The sequence below is a fragment of the Malaclemys terrapin genome, chromosome 25, assembly GCF_027887155.1.
Source record: "Malaclemys terrapin pileata isolate rMalTer1 chromosome 25, rMalTer1.hap1, whole genome shotgun sequence".
Lineage (NCBI taxonomy): Eukaryota > Metazoa > Chordata > Testudines > Emydidae > Malaclemys > Malaclemys terrapin.
Window position 1 is genome coordinate 3,217,635 of NC_071529.1, and position 21,382 is coordinate 3,239,016.

Here is a 21,382-nt window from a genome sequence, read left to right on the forward strand (position 1 = left end):
ACCACGGGGAAGCCTTGGGCAAAGGCAGGAGGAGGCGAAGGGAAGAACCTGCTCCAGAACACCTGTCTCCAGTCATTGCCAGTGGTCACCCTGCTGCAGCCCAATGGAGAAGAGTGTCTCCACCCCTGGAGCAGCAAAGCACAGAGTGCACCCAGCATGGTCGCAGCTGTCCCTGGTACGTGGAGTCACCCATGTGTCTTTCCTCGTAACATCATGCACCTGGCTCAGGCCACGCTAATGAGGCTTGTTGGGTCTCACTGTGGGGTGAGAGTACCTGAGGGTGCCCATGAGCCCTGGCTGAATCCTCCCATCTTGGGCCCTGCTCTCCTGCCGATGGTCCGTACTCAACAGCTACCCAGTCACTTCAGTCAAGGCAAAGGGAGTCAATGCAGGTGTGGCAGGTCCCTGTTGGTCACCACAAGTCAGACACCAGCTCTCGGTGCTTATTGCTGGCTCTTCTGGCCTAGCAAGCCAGCTCCTAGCATGGCCATGGGGCCCATCAGCAATGGCACAGACGCGTCACTCTGATCCATTAGAGCAGTCACGTCCACCCCAGGCAATTCTTCACCCCCAGGGCTGAGCACCACGTGGCGAGGAAGGCTCACGTCCCCCACCAAGTCGGGTGGGGGCGCAGCCGAGGGACAGATGGGGGTGGCGCAGAGAGGGAGAAGATAGGTCCCACGTACCCGTCAGAGGAGAACACCTGTCTTTCCCTACCCGCCTCCCAAGGGCAGTGACCCTTGTTTGCTCTCCTGCCTCTCCAAGGGCAGGCTCTGTCTCGTCCCTCAGAGCAGCACACACTCCTCTCTGGGGCACCAGTCAGTCACATTATAACTGCATTGACCGAGGTGTTGAACTAAGAAGATTCCAGGGTGACAGATTTCAGGCTGTCTCCCCCAAGCTGTGCCTTGCAGCTTACAGCTGGTCTGTGCTGTCTTCCCAAAGAATCCCTGGAAGACACTGGCCCTTCTATATAGTGGTGATGCAAAGCTCCTTGTCCTTTCCAAAGGCACCCTGTGCTACTGGTGCCTGGCCTCCCATTAGCCCCTGCCTGGGCATGTCTGGACTTGCTTCTTCCACCCTAACCCTGTTGGGAGCCTCCTTGCTGCAAAGAAATCCACAACTTTGGCCTCACCCTGACCTTAGAATTGCCTGGCTTTCTAACCGTTATTTTGCTGATAATGTTTGTGGAAGGCTTTTTCCCCTGTATACTTAGACTGTGGAACTCCCTGCCACAGGATGACAAAAACATCGCAAGAGCCAAAGTAGGACTGAACATTTATATGGATCACAAGAATAGCCAGAGGGCAATGGTTAATGCTAACAAGGAACACTGGAAAGGAGGAAAAATGTCGTGGTTCAGACTTTAAATCAGTTTCTAACTATTAGGGACCAAGACGAGACTTATTCTGGGGGGCAGATTATCCCACATCGGCTACTTCAGGTTTCCTCCTTTGTCCTCTGCAGCAGCTGGTCCTGGCCTTGTCAGACACAGGGCACTGGACTGGCTGGACCTTGACGTTTCCACCTATTCCCAGCCTTAACTTTAGTTTACCTTACCAACGTGCTCAGTCTAGAACTAGAAACGGATGCCTGGCCGCGTTCCCTGAGTACACACATCCTGCAGAGAATATCAGCTGCACCACAGGAACGTTAATGAGCCCTGGTGAAGGGTCTAGCAAAGGCCATTCAGAAGATACCCCTCCTTTGTGCTCCAAATGCTGCCATAGTCCTGCAGGCGCTGCTGTGAGACAGGCTAGGACACGGCGAAAGGAGGCCAAGCTGAATGGCGCTATCCCTGCTGGATCCCACAGACACAACGGGTAGGAGCACCCCGTGCCAGAATCTGGGAGCGAGGCGTTCACACGACTCTCCCCCTCCCATGTTGTTGCTCGTCACATGGCAGACTCTTAGCAGCTGGGCGTGCGCAGCACCAGGCCCAGTGAATGCCCTGTGCAGGCTCCGGAGCGGGACGTCTGGGCACGCAGAACAGACTTGCTGGCTCCCCGTGTCCCAGCTGCGAGCTCCGCGGGACAGCTGGGTGCTGAAATGGGCTTGTGGCACATCACCAGTCAGCAGCAGGTGACTGGGGATGGGAGCATACAAGGGGGAGGGAGAGAAGCACTGGACGTTTCTGGCTCAAATAAAAGCCGGCCTGTGAGTGGGACCTTTGGCTTATCCCCCATCCCAGTCTGCTCATTAACCCCCTAGCAGCCTGGTCTCTGGGGCAACAAGTGGGGAAACCCTGGCTCCCCAAGCTCTCCCTCAGTGCTGGGTGGGACCGGGTGCCAGGCACCTTCCTCTGCAGGTGCTCTCAAGTCCCCAGAAGAAACACTCATTGACTGCTCAGGACAGCAAGAAGAGGGTAGCAGTCAGTGCTCCTTGGGGGTTGGACAGGGCCCTCCACTTCAGCTGCTCGGGGTACTGCTGCTCATTCCACAGCCCATGCAGCTGTATCCAGTGTCAGCGCTGGCTGGACTGCGACAGGCTCACAGTGCCACCTGCCGGCTCCCAGCAAAGCCCTGCACCGCTCCCCGCACTAAGGACGCAACCCAAGCAGCCGAAGGGTCTTGTGAAGCCAGGAGGCCGCAGCGTGCACTTGCCAATGAGGCAGCACCAGGAGGTGGCTCAGGTCCTTGTACCACCAAGTCATCTAATGCTGATGCCTGAGCCTTGTCTGTACCAGGGCCTTGAACAACGCCCCCCCCGCCCCTACTCCCCCCCCCCCGAGGGGCTGCCCCCCGCAGGAAGAACAGCCTGGAAGCAGCCTGGCGTAGGTGAGAACTCAGGGAGTCAGGGCCAGACTGGTCAGGGCAAAGAGTTCAGCAGGAGATTCACTGAGGCAGGACCATGGCCCAGGCTCCTTCCCGTTCATCTGTGGATTGGGCCCAGTGTGCATCAAGGAGAGGCTGGGCCACCCAGAGTAACCTGCAGGGCCCTGGGGCCCCAACCCCCTGTCACTGCAAGAGCCAGGGCATCAGTGGGAATTGAAGCACACAGCAGGCCAAGCAATGCAGAGTCAGGGTCTGTCTGCACTGGAGCGGGAGGGGTGGATGTACCCACGCTAGCTCCACTGGCACTAGTGCGTGAAAAGTAGCAGTGTCGTCGCCCCATGTATGCTCCCTAGGTCTGTACCTGAGTGACTAGCCCATCCCACTGCTGGTGTCTGAAAATTACCCCCCTTGCTCCAGTGCACACGTCCCGTTAGGGGCTCCCACAAGTGATTCACTACCCACTTGCCTGTGTGTGTTGTGTCCTTCCTCTGACACCTCGTCTTGACTTAAAGATGGCGAGAGACAGGGAGTGCACCCCATCCTTGGACAGGTGCTGCTGTGGGTTAGCTCAAGCTGCAGAGGGCCATGCTCTCTGTGTCGCAGAGCCTAGGATTGGTCATTTGCTAAGAGCGTGAGAACAGTTGCTGCCAGGCCCCTTTGCGACGTGGTTCCATTGTCGGGGAAGGTACGTTGACACCTGCAGACGTCTGTGCTGTGTGGCCAAGTTAACACTGCTGCGGGGAAGCCGACATTCCCGACACCCTGCCCCTAAATTCCCCAGCCTAGCACAGCACAGCGGTAGGTCTTTGCATTGAAATCACTCCTACGTGCACAAATAATTACAGAAGAAGAGCTTTTAGTCACCCGGGCTATAGCTATGGCTACAGAGTGTGGCAGTACGGCCTAGTGGGGAGAGCACTGGGTTGGAGTACAGAGACCTGGGTTCTAATCCCAGCTCTGCCACTGGCCTGCTGAGTGGCTGGATCACTAGAGCTATTGATCTGGGCACAGGAGTGCGCTAATCTGTCTAGGGAGGAAGTGTGGCCTAGTGTATAGTATACAGCACTGGGAGTCAGGACACCTGGGTCCTGTTTCTGGCTCTGCCATGGGCCTGTGGTGACCTTGAGCGAATCACTTCGCCTCTCTGTGCCTCAGTTTCCCTGGCAATAAACTTGGGATAATAAAACTGACATCCTCAGTTAAACACTTTGAGACCTACTGATGGAAAGCTGATTGATCAGGGCTGGCCTAGCCCCAGGCCTTTAAAGAGGCAGGCCAAGGGGCCACAGGAGCTGGTTGTGATACTATGTCTGTATTAGATACTTACTTGCCACTCTCCCACATCCTAGCAAGGCAGGGCAGGACTATTATCCCCATTATACAAATGGAGGGGGGGATGTGACTCTCCAGCAGGCTGGGGACCCTTGGGAAGCTGTACATGGGCAACACTGATTTTATCTCAGGCTGGGCAGCAACAGGAAAAAAAATAGAGACATTGAAAATCAGCGGCCACGTCACTGTGTAGCTCAAAGGCCAGACTTTGTTGTAGCTTTTGGCTCCCTCTAGGACTGAGGTGCTGAATGCCTGGGCTGTGGGGGCTCTTCTGAGTGGGCCATAAAATTAAACAGTTTCATAACCCAGGAGAGAAGAAATCATAAACAGCTCAGGGATTAGGGAAGCCAGCGGCATGGTCTCACAAAGGACAAGTCTTGCTGGACAAACGTGACAGGGGCTTTGCAATGTTGTTGTAGCTGTGTTGGTACCAGGATACCAGGCTCCAGGTACCAGGAGCCAAGGTGGGAGACAGTCACAGCGTTGGTGGGTGAAGGGTGAAGGGTGAAGCCCTTGACACAGGATGTATCTGGGACATCTTTTCAGAATGCCCAGTTGGTTACCTACACAGGCATTTCTTTGGCACCTCTAGAGCAAGAGACAAGAGCGGCTGACGCTGTAACACAGTAATGTCTGAAGCAGCTTTATTACATCAGCATATAAAACAAGCCCAGAATAGGAACGGCTGGCACAGTTTAACTCCTGCCTGGTGCCCCTTGTAGCCAATGATTTTAGTTTATTATCCAGTTATTGGGTGATGTTATGATTAATTACCATGTCATGTTATATATAAGCATTGTATGGTAAATCGAGTTAAGTTGTAGGATGATAGAAGTATAAACTTGAACAGTAGTTAGAGGGAATCAGGGATTAGATAGCTAAGTAAGAAAGGCTGAAATGCAAGACTTGTAGGCTGAGACCTGCAAGATTTTAGCTTAGCTATTTTAGGCCCTGGAGCTAAGAAATGCTGACAGAAGTAAGTGACTGAAGAATAACCCGATGCGCTGAGGTGATGGGAAAAGAGGCACTAAGGGGTAACATTGCGAAAAATTAGCTGGAAGATTAATTTTAAATCATAAAAATGTGGTAGAGGCACATCTGTCTCCCACATGCATCTGATACAGGTTGTGCGTCAATGCCAATGAGAATAAAGAGAACCTACATGACCTAGACATGACCTTTTTTGGATATTAGGAAAAACTTTTTCACTAGGAGGGTGGTGAAGCACTGGAATGGGTTCCCTAGGGAGGTGGAGGAATCTCCTTCCTTAGAGGTTTTTAAGGTCAGGCTTGACAAATCCCTGGCTGGGATGATTTAGTTGGGGATTGGTCCTGCTTTGAGCAGGGGGTTGGACTAGATGACCTCCTGAGGTCCCTTCCAACCCTGATAGTCTATGATTCTATAGAAATCGGGGTCCCTTCTGTTTTTAGAGGACCAATAATGAAAAAGAGGGGTGACACATGTACATGCACGGACTATAAGTACAGGCAGAATCACATTATAAAAAGGGGGTGCCCGGAGCGGGAAAATTGAGCTTCCTATGGGCAAACTCCAGCAGGAAGCATCCCTGTACTGGTGATCAATCCATGAGAGACCCACCAGATCCTAATGCTGTCTAGGAGGATATGAGTCTGGCTGCAGTTAGAACTGGTGCCTGGATCGATCTAGGTGTTGTACATGCTTTGGTAACATTAATAAAATGGATACAAGATAATAAACCTTCTTCTTGTGATTGTCTGTTACTTGCTTACGGCTTCATATGTTCCTATGAGCGCTAGAGCTAGAACGGGCAGAGAGAGCTCTGCTGAACTGTGGCCGTCAGAGCCGAGCCCTCGATGGTGTAATAGAACAGCACTAAAATTACCTTTAAATAAAAATAAAGGCTACATACACCCTGATGGTGTGGGAAGACTGGTGATGATGATGGCTTGACACAGGGCCAGATTTTCAGAGGCATTCAGCACCCAGTGTGCACCCAGCCTGTGGTGCTCAGCTCTGGGGAGAGCCCAGTTCAGTGTCTCACCAAATCCTGCTACAGGGCGAAATCAACCCCATGCACAGGGCCTGCATGAAGCCAAGACATCATTAAAAGCCTAAAAAAGTGGGACTGAAGCAGGACCTCGCCCTAATGCTGGCTTCTTGCACAGGAGCGAACCCTGTCCACTCTGATTCCAACTGCCGGGTGTGGGAAGCCTGTCCTGTGGGCAGGGACAGGGCTAAAAGAACCAAAGCCAAAGGGTGACGTATCAGCCAGCGGTAAACAGCAAGGCACACAGCTGGGGATGTGTGTTGTGCAAGGGCAGGCCTCAGCCAACATCTTCATTACTGGGCTGGGCAGAGGGAGAAAGCCACATGCTGACGAACTCTACAGATGGCACTAAGCCAGGAGGAGCTGTGAGCACCAAGAAGAGGAACAGGAATCACAGAAAATAAGATTCAGCTTGAAAACATGCAAAGCCACCCGAGAAAAAGTGTCTTGGGGGAGAGGAGAAAAACCTGCCAGTAATCAGGCTGAAATGCCTTGGGAGTGAGTGTAAAGGACAAACACACTATGGCAGCAAAAGAGAGGCCTTCGGGGCAGGTAGCGCATCATGGTGCAGGAATACAATTGCCTTTCTCTATATGGCCCGGGCAGGTCACATCAGGCAATGCTGACAGCTGCATCCCGTGCAGCTCAGGACCAGAAAGATGGAGAAAACCCCCAAATATTTACAAGAAGGGTAACACACCTGCTAAGGAGACTGGCGGGTTGGATATGTGTGAGGGATGTGAGTCACAACAGCTGAGAGCAGGGTGGGGGCCCATGGCAGGGAGGGAGAAGAGTGAATTAGAGCAGTGCATGACTTATAACTAGGAGGAAGGCAATGAATGGAGAATACAGCCTGACTCTCTGGAAATTTTTCCCAAGTGCAAAATCTTTGCCTGTGTGGCATTTCCCCGAGGGAAAGGGAGGAAGGTCTGTTTCTTGGGATACTGAACACAAAGCTGGACAAAGCCCTGGAGAATAGAATGCAGAGTACGACCCTGCAGCAACCTCTGGGGAGGGGCTAGAGTGGATCTACAAGGTCTTTTCCCTCAGTCCCCATCTCTGTATGTTTGGCCAAGGAAGCTGAAACAAACTGGGTGGCAAAGTGGAATGCAAGGCACTGCCCTACTCCCCGCTGGGGCTGCTGCTGCGGGGCACGGAGTAGCGGTCAGGCTTTGGGAAGCTGTTTATCACCAGCTCTTTCCCTTCTCAGGCTGTAAAGTCTTGGGTCACCAGGTTGAAGACATTGCTCTCCATGGACGACTGCCATTTGCCCCAGTTCCTCTGGATCTCAGCCTGCACCTGGAACAGCCCAGCAGAGAAGCACCTTGGAACAGCGCTGGGAAAAGCTGGGCCTTCCCCACTTTGAGCTCCACTTCAACCCATAGGAAATGGAGGCCAGTACCCAGACCCCTCCCCCGAGGACTCATTCAGGTTTGGCAAAGGGCTTTGAGAGCCTCACAGGGAAGGGTCCACAGGGATGCAGAGTCTCATATCTACAGGCCAATGAAAGGTGGCTTTTTACATCATCAGCTCAACTGATTTAGGCTCCCAGTGTCAGAAACTCCCTCCCCTTGCACTCAGGGAGCTCCCTTTAACAGCTACAGATGGCAACAGCTGGTTGGGCTGGAGCCTAGGAGGGACGTGGTTATAAGGACACAATCCCTGTGCTAGACACCGCACTGGGGAGGTTCATTAGAAAAGCCTCCTGCCCTGCTAAAAGGAACCTTGAGACAATGCAGTGTGTGTATCCTTGTGTGTATATGTATACATGTGTGCACTGCATGTATCTGTGTGCATGTGTTCACAAGTGAATTTGTGTGCACAGGTGCATGTGTTTGTGTATGCGTGTGTGCACACGTGTGTGTTGAAGGGAAGTCACTCACCTCCCCATTCAGGAAGCAGTACAGCAGAGCCACCAGGAACCCCTGAAATACAACAGCAAGGGAAGAAGTTTCACAAAACAAACATGTTGCTGCATTTCTCCACCCTCCTGGAAAGCCCCAGGACTAGACTCCTCCCAGGGGAGTTGTGTCTGGCCCCACATGGCCAGCTCTGAAACCAGAGGGCAGATGAGCCCAGGACCTGCCTCTGGGAGCCTTTCTGAGACCCTATGAGCTAGGTTCGTTATTTGAGAATGGAGGTGGGCTTCTGATGATGGGCCCACCAGATCTGCCCTGGGACTTTGTCTCCTACTGTGTTTGCCTGGAGGGATCTGCTCAGAATATGGCCACCGCCAGAGTGGATGAGGGGGTTCTAGGCCTGCAGACAGGAGTCTCTGGGGGAGAGCGTCCCTGAGGGGTTCAAGAGGGCTGCGCTGGGAGGCAGGTCTTCCCATTTTATCCCCGAACAGAAGACTGGCTGTGGCCTTTGGCTGGTGGTCTCTGGGCAGTGGGCCACAGTATAGGTGCATGCATATTGCTTAATAGGGTGGATCTCTCTCTTTGCTTTGGTCTCCCTGAATTATAATTACACCCTCCCTGTGCTTGATGCCAGGCTGGGGAGGTTCACTGGAAAAGGCTCCTAAGTGGAATTCGGGTGCATTTGTGGAGTTTCTAAGTTGCCGGAAGAGAAGTTAAAGAGTCAAATGTCTGAGGCTCAGAAGATTAGCGCAAATCTGAATCAGGGCACCAGAAGGTGAGGAGGCCAGAATCGGGCGGCACTTCGGAAAAGACGGGCATTAGGAGCCACAGCTAGACAAGGCCAGAGAGAAGCTCAGTGATCACATCTGGCCTGGCCTGGTGTTCATTCTTTTCTATCTTAGGTTTTCCTGTGGCGCTCATTACATCACATCTAAGGGCTGGACGAGTGCAGTAGATCTTCTCCTCCTGGTTTCAGCCATGGCAGGTAAGCATGAGCCTGCAGGTTTTTCTTGCAGCATCTTCCCAACTAAACTTTGATTTAGTCTAATCTTCTAGAGTAGCTCATTCCACATAGAGTGCCGTGTCTCCAACTCTTGGATGTGATGCTCTAAACTTGGTTAGTTGTGTGGCCCGGAGGAATGCAGAGGTCTCATAGAGTCCCGGATGCAGAGCTGGTTTCTGATGTAGCTGGGTCCTGATCCACGGAGGGCTTTGGAGATCAAGACCAAGGCCTTCTGTGGTCACCAGAAGTGAAATGGGGACCAAGGATGGGTGCAGGGTGCTGGGGTCCCACTGACCTCGGCTCAGATCCTCAAAGGTATGTAGGCTCTCAACTTCCATCTGAGCCACTTCTCATGTGCAACACAGGTATCAGCTGAAGAGGGAAAGTCTCCTGTATCTTATTTACCTGGGTATCCTCCATGCAGAGAGAGGGTCCCTGATGCTTGAGACAAAGAAGTTGGCAGAAGTGGGATGCAAATTTCACCTCTTAGTCGCCTAGCATTGTGGGTAACACAATATGGCCGTTTTATTGATGCTGTTACAAATACTGTGTGGATGTTTAGCTAAAGAAGGTGGTTGCTGCTGTTTGGGCTTAACTATTCATAGCAGCCACATGGAGTTTATCTGGCTGGTTTGCAGCCCTCACAGCAATGATACATTCTGTTCCTTGGTAAAATAGGGATTATGCCTGGGGATTCTGGGTAATTGCATCGGGGGAGGGAATCAGGGTAGTACTGAGCTGGTTACAGTCACACTCTGGCTGTTAGTTTGACATGCAGCGAAAGGGTGACGCTCCGTTTGCATTCATGGACAGTCAGACGTCTTCTTCGACTGTATTCCCCCCTCTTATTTTGTAGTTGTTCTCTTTCTTTAAATAAAAAAATAAGAGCCCATTTCCTGCCTCTGTCAGCCTGCGGCATTCCCCTCCCTGCCCTGTTTTGATGTGTGGACAGTGCACAGGGTGCAAGGGGCTGCACATGGGTGGCACAGGGAGAGAGAGTCTGGGCCCATGTTCACAGCTGTGGCTTCTGTTATTGCCTCTCTGTGCCAGCTGCTCCCTCACTCTCATACCTGATAGGAGCCAAGAACCAGTTCGAAATAGAGTCTTGCTTCAACGCCAATATGTTCCGGGAAGAGGGCGAACACCACGTAGTGAACCCCAAAGAGGGGGATGAGAAGCAGTGTGGATTTTGCCAGTCTCCTGGGAAGAATCAAAGTGACAGGTTCTGGTTATACAAGAATCGCTGTGTTCGCACTGTTAGTGAATTAAAAATGCTCTCCCCTCCAGTATTCAGTTTTAATACTTTCCCAGGTAATAGAGCTATCGGGAAAGTATTAAAACTGAATAGTGCATCTGGCCTTTCTACATCCGTTTAAGTGACACCTCACTAGGTTTGTTGCAGAACAAGTGTCACTTGGGGAGGGGTCAGGAAAAGTGACCCAGTAGTTGGAGCCATGTTGGTTCCAGGATATTAGAGAGGCAAGGTGGGGAAGGTGATATCTTTTATTGGAGCAACTTCAGTTGGCGAGGCAGACAAGCTTTCAAGCCACACAGAGCTCTTTTTCAGGTCTGGAAAAGGTCCTCAGAGTGTCACAGTTAAATACAAGGTGGAACAGATTGTTTTGCATAAGTAGTTAACACACTTCAAGGGACCATTCAAGGTGAAGTGGCCTGTTAACATTCCTCCACTCATAGGGGGAAAAGGAGAGAGAAAAAATGAAATTTTTTCAGTATTCTCCCACAGTATTCTTGCCGCCAAGTTAAAGAAGTATGGGCTGGATGAATGGACTGTAAGGTGGATAGAAAGCTGGCTAGATCGTCGGGCTCAACAGGTAGTGATCAATGGCTCCATGTCTAGTTGGCAGCCGGTTTCAAGCAGAGTGCCCCAAGGGTCGGTCCTGGGTCCAGTTTTGTTTAATATCTTCATTAATGATCTGGAGGATGGTGTGGACTGCACTCTCAGCAAGTTTGCAGATGACACTAAACTAGGAGGCGTGGTAGATACACTAGAGGGTAGGGATAGGATACAGAGGGACCTAGACAAATTAGAGGATTGGGCCAAAAAAAACCTGATGAGGTTCAACAAGGACAAGTGCAGAGTCCTGCACTTAGGACGGAAGAATCCCATGCACTGCTACAGACTAGGGACCGAATGGCTAGGTAGCAGTTCTGCAGAAAAGGACCTAGGGGTCACAGTGGACGAGAAGTTGGATATGAGTCGACAGTGTGCTCTTGTTGCCAAGAAGGCTAATGGCATTTTGGGCTGTATAAGTAGGGGCATTGCCAGCAGATCGAGGAACGTGATCGTTCCCCTTTATTCGACATTGGTGAGGCCTCATCTGGAATACTGTGTCCAGTTTTGGGCCCCACACTACAAGAAGGATGTGGAAAAATTGGAAAGAGTCCAGCGGAGGACAACAAAAATGATTAGGGGTCTGGAGTACATGACTTATGAGGAGAGGCTGAGGGAACTGGGATTGTTTAGTCTCCAGGAGAGAAGAATGAGGGGGGATTTGATAGCAGCCTTCAACTACCTGAAGGGGGGTTCCAAAGAGGATGGAGCTCGGCTGTTCTTAGTGGTGGCAGATGACAGAACAAGGAGCAATGGTCTCAAGTTGCAGTGGGGGAGGTCCAGGTTGGATATTAGGAAACACTATTTCACTAGAAGGGTGGTGAAGCACTGGAATGTGTTACCTAGGGAGGTGGTGGAGTCTCCTTCCTTGGAGATTTTTAAGGCCCGGCTTGACAAAGTCCTGGCTGGGATAATTTAGTTGGGAATTGGTCCTGCTTTGAGCAGGGGGTTGGACTAGATGACCTCTTGAGGTCCCTTCCAGCCCTGATATTCTATGATTCTATGATTCTATGAAATGTTGAGGGGAGGTGGTGTTAGTGGGTTAGTGTTGTAATAAGCCATAAATCCAGTTTCTCTATTTAGTCCATGATTTTTAGTGTCTAGCAGTTATGAATTTAAGCTCCCACACTTGTCTTCTGAAGGTTGTGCAGGTCGCCTTTGAGGATGCGGCCTGAGAGGTCATACACAGAGTGATCGCTTTTTGTGAAGTGCTCACCCACAGGTGAAAGGGTATTTTTGTCTATCATTTTCCTGTGTGAGTTTGTTTGAGAGCGTAGTGATTGGTTTCACCACAGTGTTGTTGCTGGGGCATTTAGTGCACTGGATGAGGTACACCACATGTGATAGGCATGTGTAGGACCCATGGATCTTGGAAGGTGTATCATCATCATAGCCATGGGCGGCAGGTTTGTATAATTTTTGGTGGTGACCAATCGGAGCTGTCCCATCTATAGGACGGATCGGGGCAACCGCCCTAGGCTCTGCACTTTGTGGGGCCCCGTGCTTCAGGGGGATGAAGGGTCCAAGGTGGCCTGGGGGGTTAGTGGGGGGCCTGGTGCTGGCAACAGCGAGCAACCTGGCCCCAGCATGCCCCGCTACACCCTGCCTCTTCCCACCCATCCCCCACTCCACCCCATCCCCCAAGCCCCTGCCCCTGAGCAATGCCAGGAACCAGCGGGGTGGAGCAGAGTGGGCTGGGACCGAGTCACTTGCTGCTGCCAGCACCAGGCCCCCCCGCTAACCTCCCAGGCCGCCCTGGACCCCCTGTCCCCCTGATGCACAGGGCACCACCATGTTGCGTGATGGACACTTAACAAAATTACTGGACTTAGTGATGGACATTGTGGGGGGAGGGTATTATGTCATTCAATCATTCAACCCATAAAATAGCACACAATTTTCCTCATTGGAAAAAAAAACAGTAACCTAGATAATAATAATAACAATAATAATAACAATAAATTCAATTAATATAATTAATGAAAAATTTGTGTATATGAGATTATTATATGAGAAATGAAAATGAGCTTTGGGATTTTACAAAGCACTTAAATCATTTAAATACATTTGGTACCCTGAATAATGATAACACTTCTTGTAAATCATATAAATAGGGAACCCATGGTCCCCTTCCCTCACCCCATTGCTAAGGCACAGAGGTTATTGCTGGCTGCCCTAGGGCTGCAGAAAACCCTATGGGCAAAACATATGGAAAGAAGAAAATTAATTTATACAGAGGGCTGAAGGGGACTACCATAGTGCATTAATTAACACTTAATAAATACATCAAAATGAAATACATTACAGAGATAAGAACCTGTAATGACAGACTTTACTTCATGAGAAGCTCCAGAGAAAGAAGACCCAGACGGAGTAATGGTAGGGGGAATCCTAGGGAGACCAAAGGGGCTGATAGAGGGAGCAGAGAGAGAACAAGGATAGAGGCAGAGTCACTGCGGGGTTGACCAAGTCTTCTGTCTCTCCCCTGTGGGTGGAGACACTGATCACTATCACTATAGGAGGGAGCAATAGAGTGGAATGCCCAGAAGAATTAATGACTTGAGGACAATTTCCTGAAGGGACCCTTACCCTTGCAGAGCTTTTCTAGTTCCGACAGTTACATTTCTACACAGGGTGGTTTGGCCCACAGAAATAAACATCTGCACATCTTCCATGTGTTTTTGGACCAATAGAAAAAAACAGGTACAATTCAAGTGACTTTTAAAATTGCCTTTGAAACCGAGTTAACAAAATAAATGAGCTTATGAACAACCAGAAAATATACTTCTTAAGTGAAAAACTATAAATGGACTTCTTTGTGAAGAAATTGTAAGTTTTCTTAGCCACAAACTGTCTGGAACGGAAGAGTAGACTGAATTACTTGCCTCAGTGAAATTAAATCCCATGCACTGCTACAGACTAGGGACCGAGTGGCTAGGCAGCAGTTGTGCAGAAAAGGACCTAGGGGTTACAGTGGATGAGAAGCTGGATATGAGTCGACAGTGTGCTCTTGTTGCCAAGAAGGTTAATGGCATTTTGGGCTGTATAAGTTGGAGCATTGCCAGCAGATCGAGGGATGTGATCATTCCCCTCTATTCGACATTGGTGAGGCCTCATCTGGAGTACTGTGTCCAGTTTTGGGCCCCACACTACAAGAAGGATGTGGAAAAATTGGAAAGAGTCCAGCGGAGGGCAAAAAAATGATTAGGGGGCTGGTGCACATGACTTTTGAGGAGAGGCTGAGGGAACTGGGATTGTTTAGTCTCCAGAAGAGAAGAATGAGGGGGGAATGTGATAGCTGCTTTCAACTACATGAAAGGAGGTTCCAAAGAGGATGGATCTAGACTGTTCTCTGTGGTAACAGATGACAGAACAAGGAGCAATGGTCTCAAGTTGCAGTGGGGGAGGTTTAGGTTGGATATTAGGAAAAACTTTTTCACTAGGAGGGTGGTGAAGCGCTGGAATGGGTTCCCTAGGGAGGTGGTGGAATCTCCTTCCTTAGAGGTTTTTAAGGTCAGGCTTGACAAAGCCCTGGCTGGTATGGTTTAGTTGGGGATTGGTCCTGCTTTGAGCAGGGGGGTTGGAGTAGATGACCTCCTGAGGTCCCTTCCAACCCTGATAGTCTATGATTCTAAATACCCAGAGAATTGCTGGGCCTGTGATGATGATGCCCAGAGCTTGCTCCCTGTGGCTCCCCCTCCCCATGCTGTGGGGGCACGGCCAGGCAGGTCTGCATCTGCAAGCAGGTGCCCTGCCTCAGGTGCAGCCCCCATTGGCAGAGGTGGCCAATAGGCTGGGAGCCTCCCAACCAATGGGCTGGGGGGTAGGGGGAAGGCAAAGGGGGAGATTGTAGGGAGCAGGGGAGGCAGGGGGAGGGGAGCTGTCTCTGGAGGCACAAAGGGGGGACTCTCTGGAGAGGGGTGACGGGGACACAGGGGCCGGTGAGGGTCTTTCAGGGGGGGCAGAGGGTTGTGTGAGGCGGGGGGGGGGAGTGATGGATGGATCCAGCTCCAGCCCGGGTCTACTCTGCAGGGGAAGGGGTGTTACTATAGCCCCCCAGGAAACCCCTCTGTACTGTGTATTTTATGCCAGCCCCGGGGTGCCCATCGCTGCTCCTTTCCCCTGCCCCTGGATACATCTGTCTGTCCCCACAACCCCCTGGCTGTGCCTTTGTGTCTCTGTCTGACAGTGACAGACTCCTGGGGCTGAGAGCCACTGCTTGCGGCTCCCTCCCCCCCGCTGTGGAGACGCAGCAAGGCAGCTATGGCGCCGTCCCCCGCTACTCCCATTGGCCAGGTTCCTGTAGGTTTTATGATAAAAGATTGCCACAGTCTTAAGGCATGACCTAATAAAGATTTTCAGATATGGGACCACCGCCAACTCATGCCAGGCTGACTGTGGCAACCATTTTAAACAACATTGTCATAGTCATCAAATAACATTGGTCTACAGTTGGAAATACAAGGGATGGCTTCTTGGTGTTGCCTCAGTGTAACTTTACAATTGGTGTAAGGACACATTTTGGACTAATTTTGATCGTCAACATAGTCTTGACCGAATTTAATCACATTTCTCTTTTTTCTTTCAGATGCTACATTGGTAGTGTGAAAGCTGCTTGGTGATTGGCTATTACACAGTAGCAAAAGGTATTAGATTATTACTGGCTATTACTAGTGCTTCAAAACGTGTCAGAAAGATACAAGCTTGTGTGTGCGTTGTCAGGAAGACACAGGTGCAGCGTTGATTAAGTCAGCAGAACCACAAAGAGAGCGTGTTGGATATAGCTATCAAACTCTAGCAGAAAATATCAGCTGTTTCCATAAACTGAATTCACTTCCCCTATCCACAGACGTATGTAGAGTAGATGATGGTGGTATTGAAGTGACATTGAACAAGAACAATGGACATTGGCATAAAACCTGCTACGGCAAGTTTAACAGGACCAAACCACGAGGGCTGAGTTAAAAGACAAAAAAAAAGAACTGAGAAAGCTGTGGATCACCCTGACGAACTGCAGAAGAAATACGCAGGGTTAAGTGACCAACACAAAGGACCTCCAGAAAAAGAAGCGTGCTTCGTTTGTCAAATGACTATACATCAGAAGACCACCATGAAGCTTCTACCCTCAGTCTGGGTAGCCTGCAAGTGTGTACTTCAGCTGCAAGGCCAGAGCTTGCGTGCAAAACTAAGTGCAGGGGACATAGAGGCCCAAGAGGCAAAGTTCTGTGCAAAATGTTTGATAGCTCTCTACAATAAAGTTGGGAAGAAGAAAACTGAGCAAAGCAACACAACGAAGATGTCACAGAGATTTGCCTTTGCTGAAGTGACAACATACATTGAAGAGGCAAGACTGAATGAAGATGTGTCTCCAGTGTTTAAACAAGCAGACCTCCCTAGGTGCTATACAGCTAGTAGAACACTGCTGGGTGCCACTGGCTGGGTGCATTCACAGCGCTAAACCAAAATCCCACATCCCAGATCTCCAAGCACACAAAGGACGTGATGCACTCCTTGCCTTCAACCAGGATTATCGGACATGCCCAACAAAAAGCATAACAAGGAAGATTGTGACAAAGAAGCACTTCACCTGTCCCAAACAACAACAAACATTCAAAGGGACATATTTGAAATGAAAAACGCAGTTTACTGGATCATTTGATCCAGGATGCCAAGGAAAGTCTGTGCCTGGTCACTATTGGCAACGATGTCCGTGATATTGGATGGTCCAAACATTAAAACTGAGTCCGAACAAGTTTCCATTTGTCCAGCCCCCCTATTTCGGCACAGCTGGTGCAGTGCAACAGCAACATCCGTTGCCATGAAGGAACAGAAAGGTTGTACCACAACAAAGCTCAAGCAATACCTTTCCCAGTCTACACTGGTTTGACACTTCATGCACAGACACAAAAAATAAGTGAGCTAGTAGATACATTTTTAAACTGGGATTGCCCATCTCCTAAGAGAGAGCACTGGCTATCTCTCCCAGTATGGCAAACCGTGCATGCCAGCACTTTGACGAAGAGAATATAGTCAGTCCTCTAAAGCTTTTGGTGATCTGTTCACTACTGTGGTCATAGATAGACGACAAACCCAGCTCCACCACAGCAACCGACTCCTTCCACGGAACTGGGATATTACTTTTCAGCATCCCAGTGCTCAGCTGGAGAGAGCTGTCTGGGGAATTCCCAACTCAGACTGTGAGACTGCAGCATCAGTGAAGAACCTTGAATCTCTCACACTTGTCCCTCCATTGATTGTGAAGAAAACCAGTGCTCCCATCCTTTCTGCAAATGGTGAAGTCAAGACTGACTGCCAACAGATTACCCAAGCCCTACAGGAAGAATGCTGCTGGCTTGAACCGGTAAGACAAGCAGCCAGTCTGGATACCATCAATGGCAAGCAAGACATTTCCTGGGCAGCTTACCATGCCAAACAGCCAGTGCCAGACTTTGGCTCAGCCATCACTGCTCTTCTTTGCCCCCTTCCAGCTGACTCCAAGTCTGTGGCAATGATCTGTCTTGCCATGGATGTGATAAGGAACCCACACCACGTGCCAGTGTTCACTGTGGATCAGCCCCTTTTCACCATAACCAAATGATACTAAGCCTGGCCTGCTGGGTATAGAGAGGACAATTTTGCTATTATGCTGAGTTGTCTTCACCTGGAAATGGCAAGTCTAAAGCTGACTGGAGACTGGCTAGAAGACAGCAGATGCACACAAGTCTTTGTTCAGGCCCCACTGGCCTCCCTAGGAATGGTCAGCTCCTTCCTGAAAAGTGTCTCATGTCACACATACTAGGTGTGCCCACCAAGTAGCTACCAGCAAGCTACTTCTTGCTCCAGAATGTATGCACACAGTACACAAGGTCTCGGGGAAGAGGAGTCCCCCTGGGAAATGACAAATGGTGTGACAAGTGAAAATGAGAAAACCCAGGGTTCTGCTTCTGGCATACCACACTTCATCTGGAGCTTCTTATATTGACCTATGTGCTGTCAATCCAACAGGCCAACTTTGCTCTATAGACGGAATGCCTGGGCAAGCTCTCACCCTGGTTCTTTGCCTTAGATCATACTAATTATGGTTGTTGGGTGCCGAGATAGGAGAAACCTTCACATATCCTGACACAGCTAAAAGGGAAACTGTCAGGTTCCCAAGACACAGCATGTTTTCTCTGCAATCGCACTTGACCAGACTCATGAGCAAAATAATGCCACAATCAAAGGGGCTGGTGGAGCTGCTGGCCTAACACAAAGTCAGAAGCCCTCTGGTGCTGGATGATAGCAGGACCAGAGGTGGCCAGGTTGAGAGGAGAATTTGAAGCTGTAGCGGAGAAAGGAGCCCCCTGAAAAGGTCTAACACAAAGCACCATGAGCAGGTGAAAGGTGCCTAGGTTTCTTTTGCATAACATGTCAAGGCACTTGTTGAGGTCATAGAAGACATGGGCAACCCTTTCTCAGAAGAGAGTGTAGACTTAGTTAAACTGGTCACTAAAGATATTGCAGACCCAGTTGTGATTGCGTTATGGAGGTTGAGAAGATCAGGCAGCAGCGGTACACCATGTTTGTAACAGGGATTGCAAGACAAAGCAAAGCCATCAGAGCCTAGCTAACGAAATAAACCGCCCTTGTTCAGCAGCCCCCTGCAAGGGAGATCTCCAAGACCATATTGCAGTTTTCCTCCTTGACAAATGACTGCTCCCCTTCTCGGACCTGTACATACCTTGCCAAACACATGATGGTCACTGGGATATTTCTCTTAGCGTGAGAATCAGGCATGCTCCCTTTCATTGTCTCAGATGGGCAAACTACAGCTTGGCAAGCAATCTGACCTGATGGCTATTCTGGAAGGGCTATGTTCAACTGCAAGATACAGCTCCGGCAGTAGATGCCTTAGTTTTTGAGGGGGCAGCTCTTGTGAAGATGTTGAAACCCATTGCTAGCAACATGTTTGCTGACAATGCTATGAACATTTTTATTCCCCACTTCGAGACACAGCTACAGTGTTGCAGGAGGGTGGGATGTTTGCATTGCCCACAGTCTCAAGGCCCAGACCAGAAGCAGGAGCAGAAGGGAGTCAAGAGGAGCACCAAGCCTTGCATCCCTCTACCACTAAAACTGGCAAGAGTTTCTGTGCATGAATGAAAATAAAAATGAATCTGCTGCTTCCTTGCATAGTCTATTACACAGTTAGCAGTAGAAGGCAAAGAGCTAATTACCACGGATGGTCAAGATGTACACCACAGCCCTACCTGTGATAAGACCAGTCTTTCCCCAGGCAACCATAAGGGAGCAGATAGCAGAATGATGCTGCTGCATTCAATCAAAGAGGTACTCCAGTGTTCATATGCACAGTTGACCCCGATGGCATAGTCCTTACTGTCACATGTTATGTTATGTTAGCAACAAGAAGAAAGTCAAGGAAAGTGTGGGCCCCTTACTGAATGGGGGAGGCAACCTAGTGACCGAGGATGTGGAAAAAGCTAATGTACTCAATGCTTTTTTTGCCTCTGTCTTCACGCACAAGGTCAGCTCCCAGACTGCTGCACTGGGCAGCACAGCATGGGGAGAAGGTGACCAGCCCTCTGTGGAGAAAGAAGTGGTTCGGGACTATTTAGAAAAACTGGACAAGCACAAGTTCATGGGGCCGGATACGCTGCATCCGAGGGTGCTAAAGGAGTTGGCGGATGTGATTGCAGAGCCATTGGCCATTATCTTTGCAAACTCATGGCGATCAGGGGAGGTCCTGGATGACTGGAAAAAGGCTAATGTAGTGCCCATCTTTAAAAAAAGGAAGAAGGAGGATCCGGGGAACTACAGGCCAGTCAGCCTCACCTCATGGAAAAATCATGGAGCAGGTCCTCAAGGAATCAATTCTGAAGCACTTAGAGGAGAGGAAAGTGATCAGGAACAGTCAGCGTGGATTCACCAAGGGCAAGTCATGCCTGACTAACCTAATTGCCTTCTATGAGGAGATAACTGGGTCTGTGGATGAGGGGAAAGCAGTGGATGTGTTATTCCTTGACTTTAGCAAAGCTTTTGATACTGTCTCCCACAGTATTCTTGCCAGCAAGTTAAAGAAGTATGGGCTGGATGAATGGACTATAAGGTAGATAGAAAGCTGGCTAGATCGTCGGGCTCAACGGGTAGTGATCCATGTCTAGTTGGCAGCCGTTTTCAAGCGGAGTGCCCCAAGGGTCAGTCCTGGGGCCGGTTTGTTCAATATCTTCATTAATGATCTGGAGGATGGCGTGGACTGCACTCTCAGCAAGTTTGCAGATGACACTAAACTGGGAGGAGTGGTAGATACGCTGGAGGATAGGGATAGGATACAGAGGGACCTAGACAAATTAGAGGATTGGGCCAAAAGAAACCTGATGAGGTTCAACAAGGACAAATGCAGAGTCCTGCACTTAGCACGGAAGAATCCCATTCACTGTTACAGACTAGGGACCGAATGGCTAGGAAGCAGTTCTGCAGAAAAGGACCTAGGGGTTACAGTGGACGAGAAGCTGGATATAAGTCAACAGTGTGCCCTTGTTGCCAAGAAGGCTAACGGCATTTTGGGCTGTATAAGTAGGGGCATTGCCAGCAAATCGAGGGACGTGATCATTCCCCTCTATTCGACATTGGTGAGGCCTCATCTGGAGTACTGTGTCCAGTTTTGGGCCCCACACTACAAGAAGGGTGTGGAAAAATTGGAAAGAGTCCAGCGGAGGGCAACAAAAATGATTAGGGGGCTGGAACACATGATTTATGAGGAGAGGCTGAGGGAACTGGGATTGTTTAGTCTGCAGAAGAGAAGAATGAGGGGGGATTTGATAGCTGCTTTCAACTACCTGAAAGGGGGATCCAAAGAGGATGGATCTAGACTGTTCTCAATGGTACCAGATGACAGAACAAGGAGCAATGGTCTCAAGTTGCAGTGGGGAAGGTTTAGGTTGGATATTAGGAAAAAAATTTTCACTAGGAGGGTGGTGAAGCACTGGAATGGGTTACCTAGGCAGGTGGTGGAATCTCCTTCCTTAGAGGTTTTTAAGGTCAGGCTTGACAAAGTCCTGGCTGGGATGATTTAGTTGGTCCTGCTTTGAGCAGGGGGCTGGACTAGATGACCTCCTAAGGTCCCTTCCAACCCTGATATTCTAGGATTCTATGATTCTATGATATGTGCAAAGACCTCAGATCCCTGCACTGTGGATTGGACGTGTACCTGCCCACAAGACAGCTTCTTCACTCGGCCCAAGCAAGTCAAAGGCATTCCCAGTGTTTCATGCTGATTCGGGTTGTGACGCAGCATCTGCTTTTTCTGGAAGAGGAAAGAAATCTCCCTGGGTGCCCCAACAGGCATCTGTCCCCTGTTTCCACGAGTTTGTCTGCTGCACCACAGTTTATGGCGGATGGAACGATGTCTCTGCTGCAGTGCCTAGTGGTGCCTCTGCACGACAGGACAAGTGGCACAAATGCTGCTGGTGTGGCCCACAAGAGGCTCTTGAGACAAGGGCAGAGCTATGGAATCCCTCCACTGACCAAACCTGC

General features: G+C 50.0%; 1 protein-coding gene across 1 annotated transcript in view; it reads right to left on the reverse strand.

The window, feature by feature from the left end:
• Nucleotides 1-7,341: 7,341 nt before the first annotated feature.
• The window catches only part of LOC128829306 (vasoactive intestinal polypeptide receptor 1-like), a 70,760-nt gene continuing 56,719 nt past the window's right edge, over nt 7,342-21,382 (reverse strand). Inside the window, exons 11-13 of the mRNA XM_054014681.1 lie at nt 10,068-10,197; nt 8,019-8,060; nt 7,342-7,434 (exon numbers count right to left, since the gene is read on the reverse strand). Of these exons, the coding sequence (XP_053870656.1) occupies nt 7,342-7,434; nt 8,019-8,060; nt 10,068-10,197 (265 nt within the window). The remainder of the gene's footprint in view (nt 7,435-8,018; nt 8,061-10,067; nt 10,198-21,382) is intronic.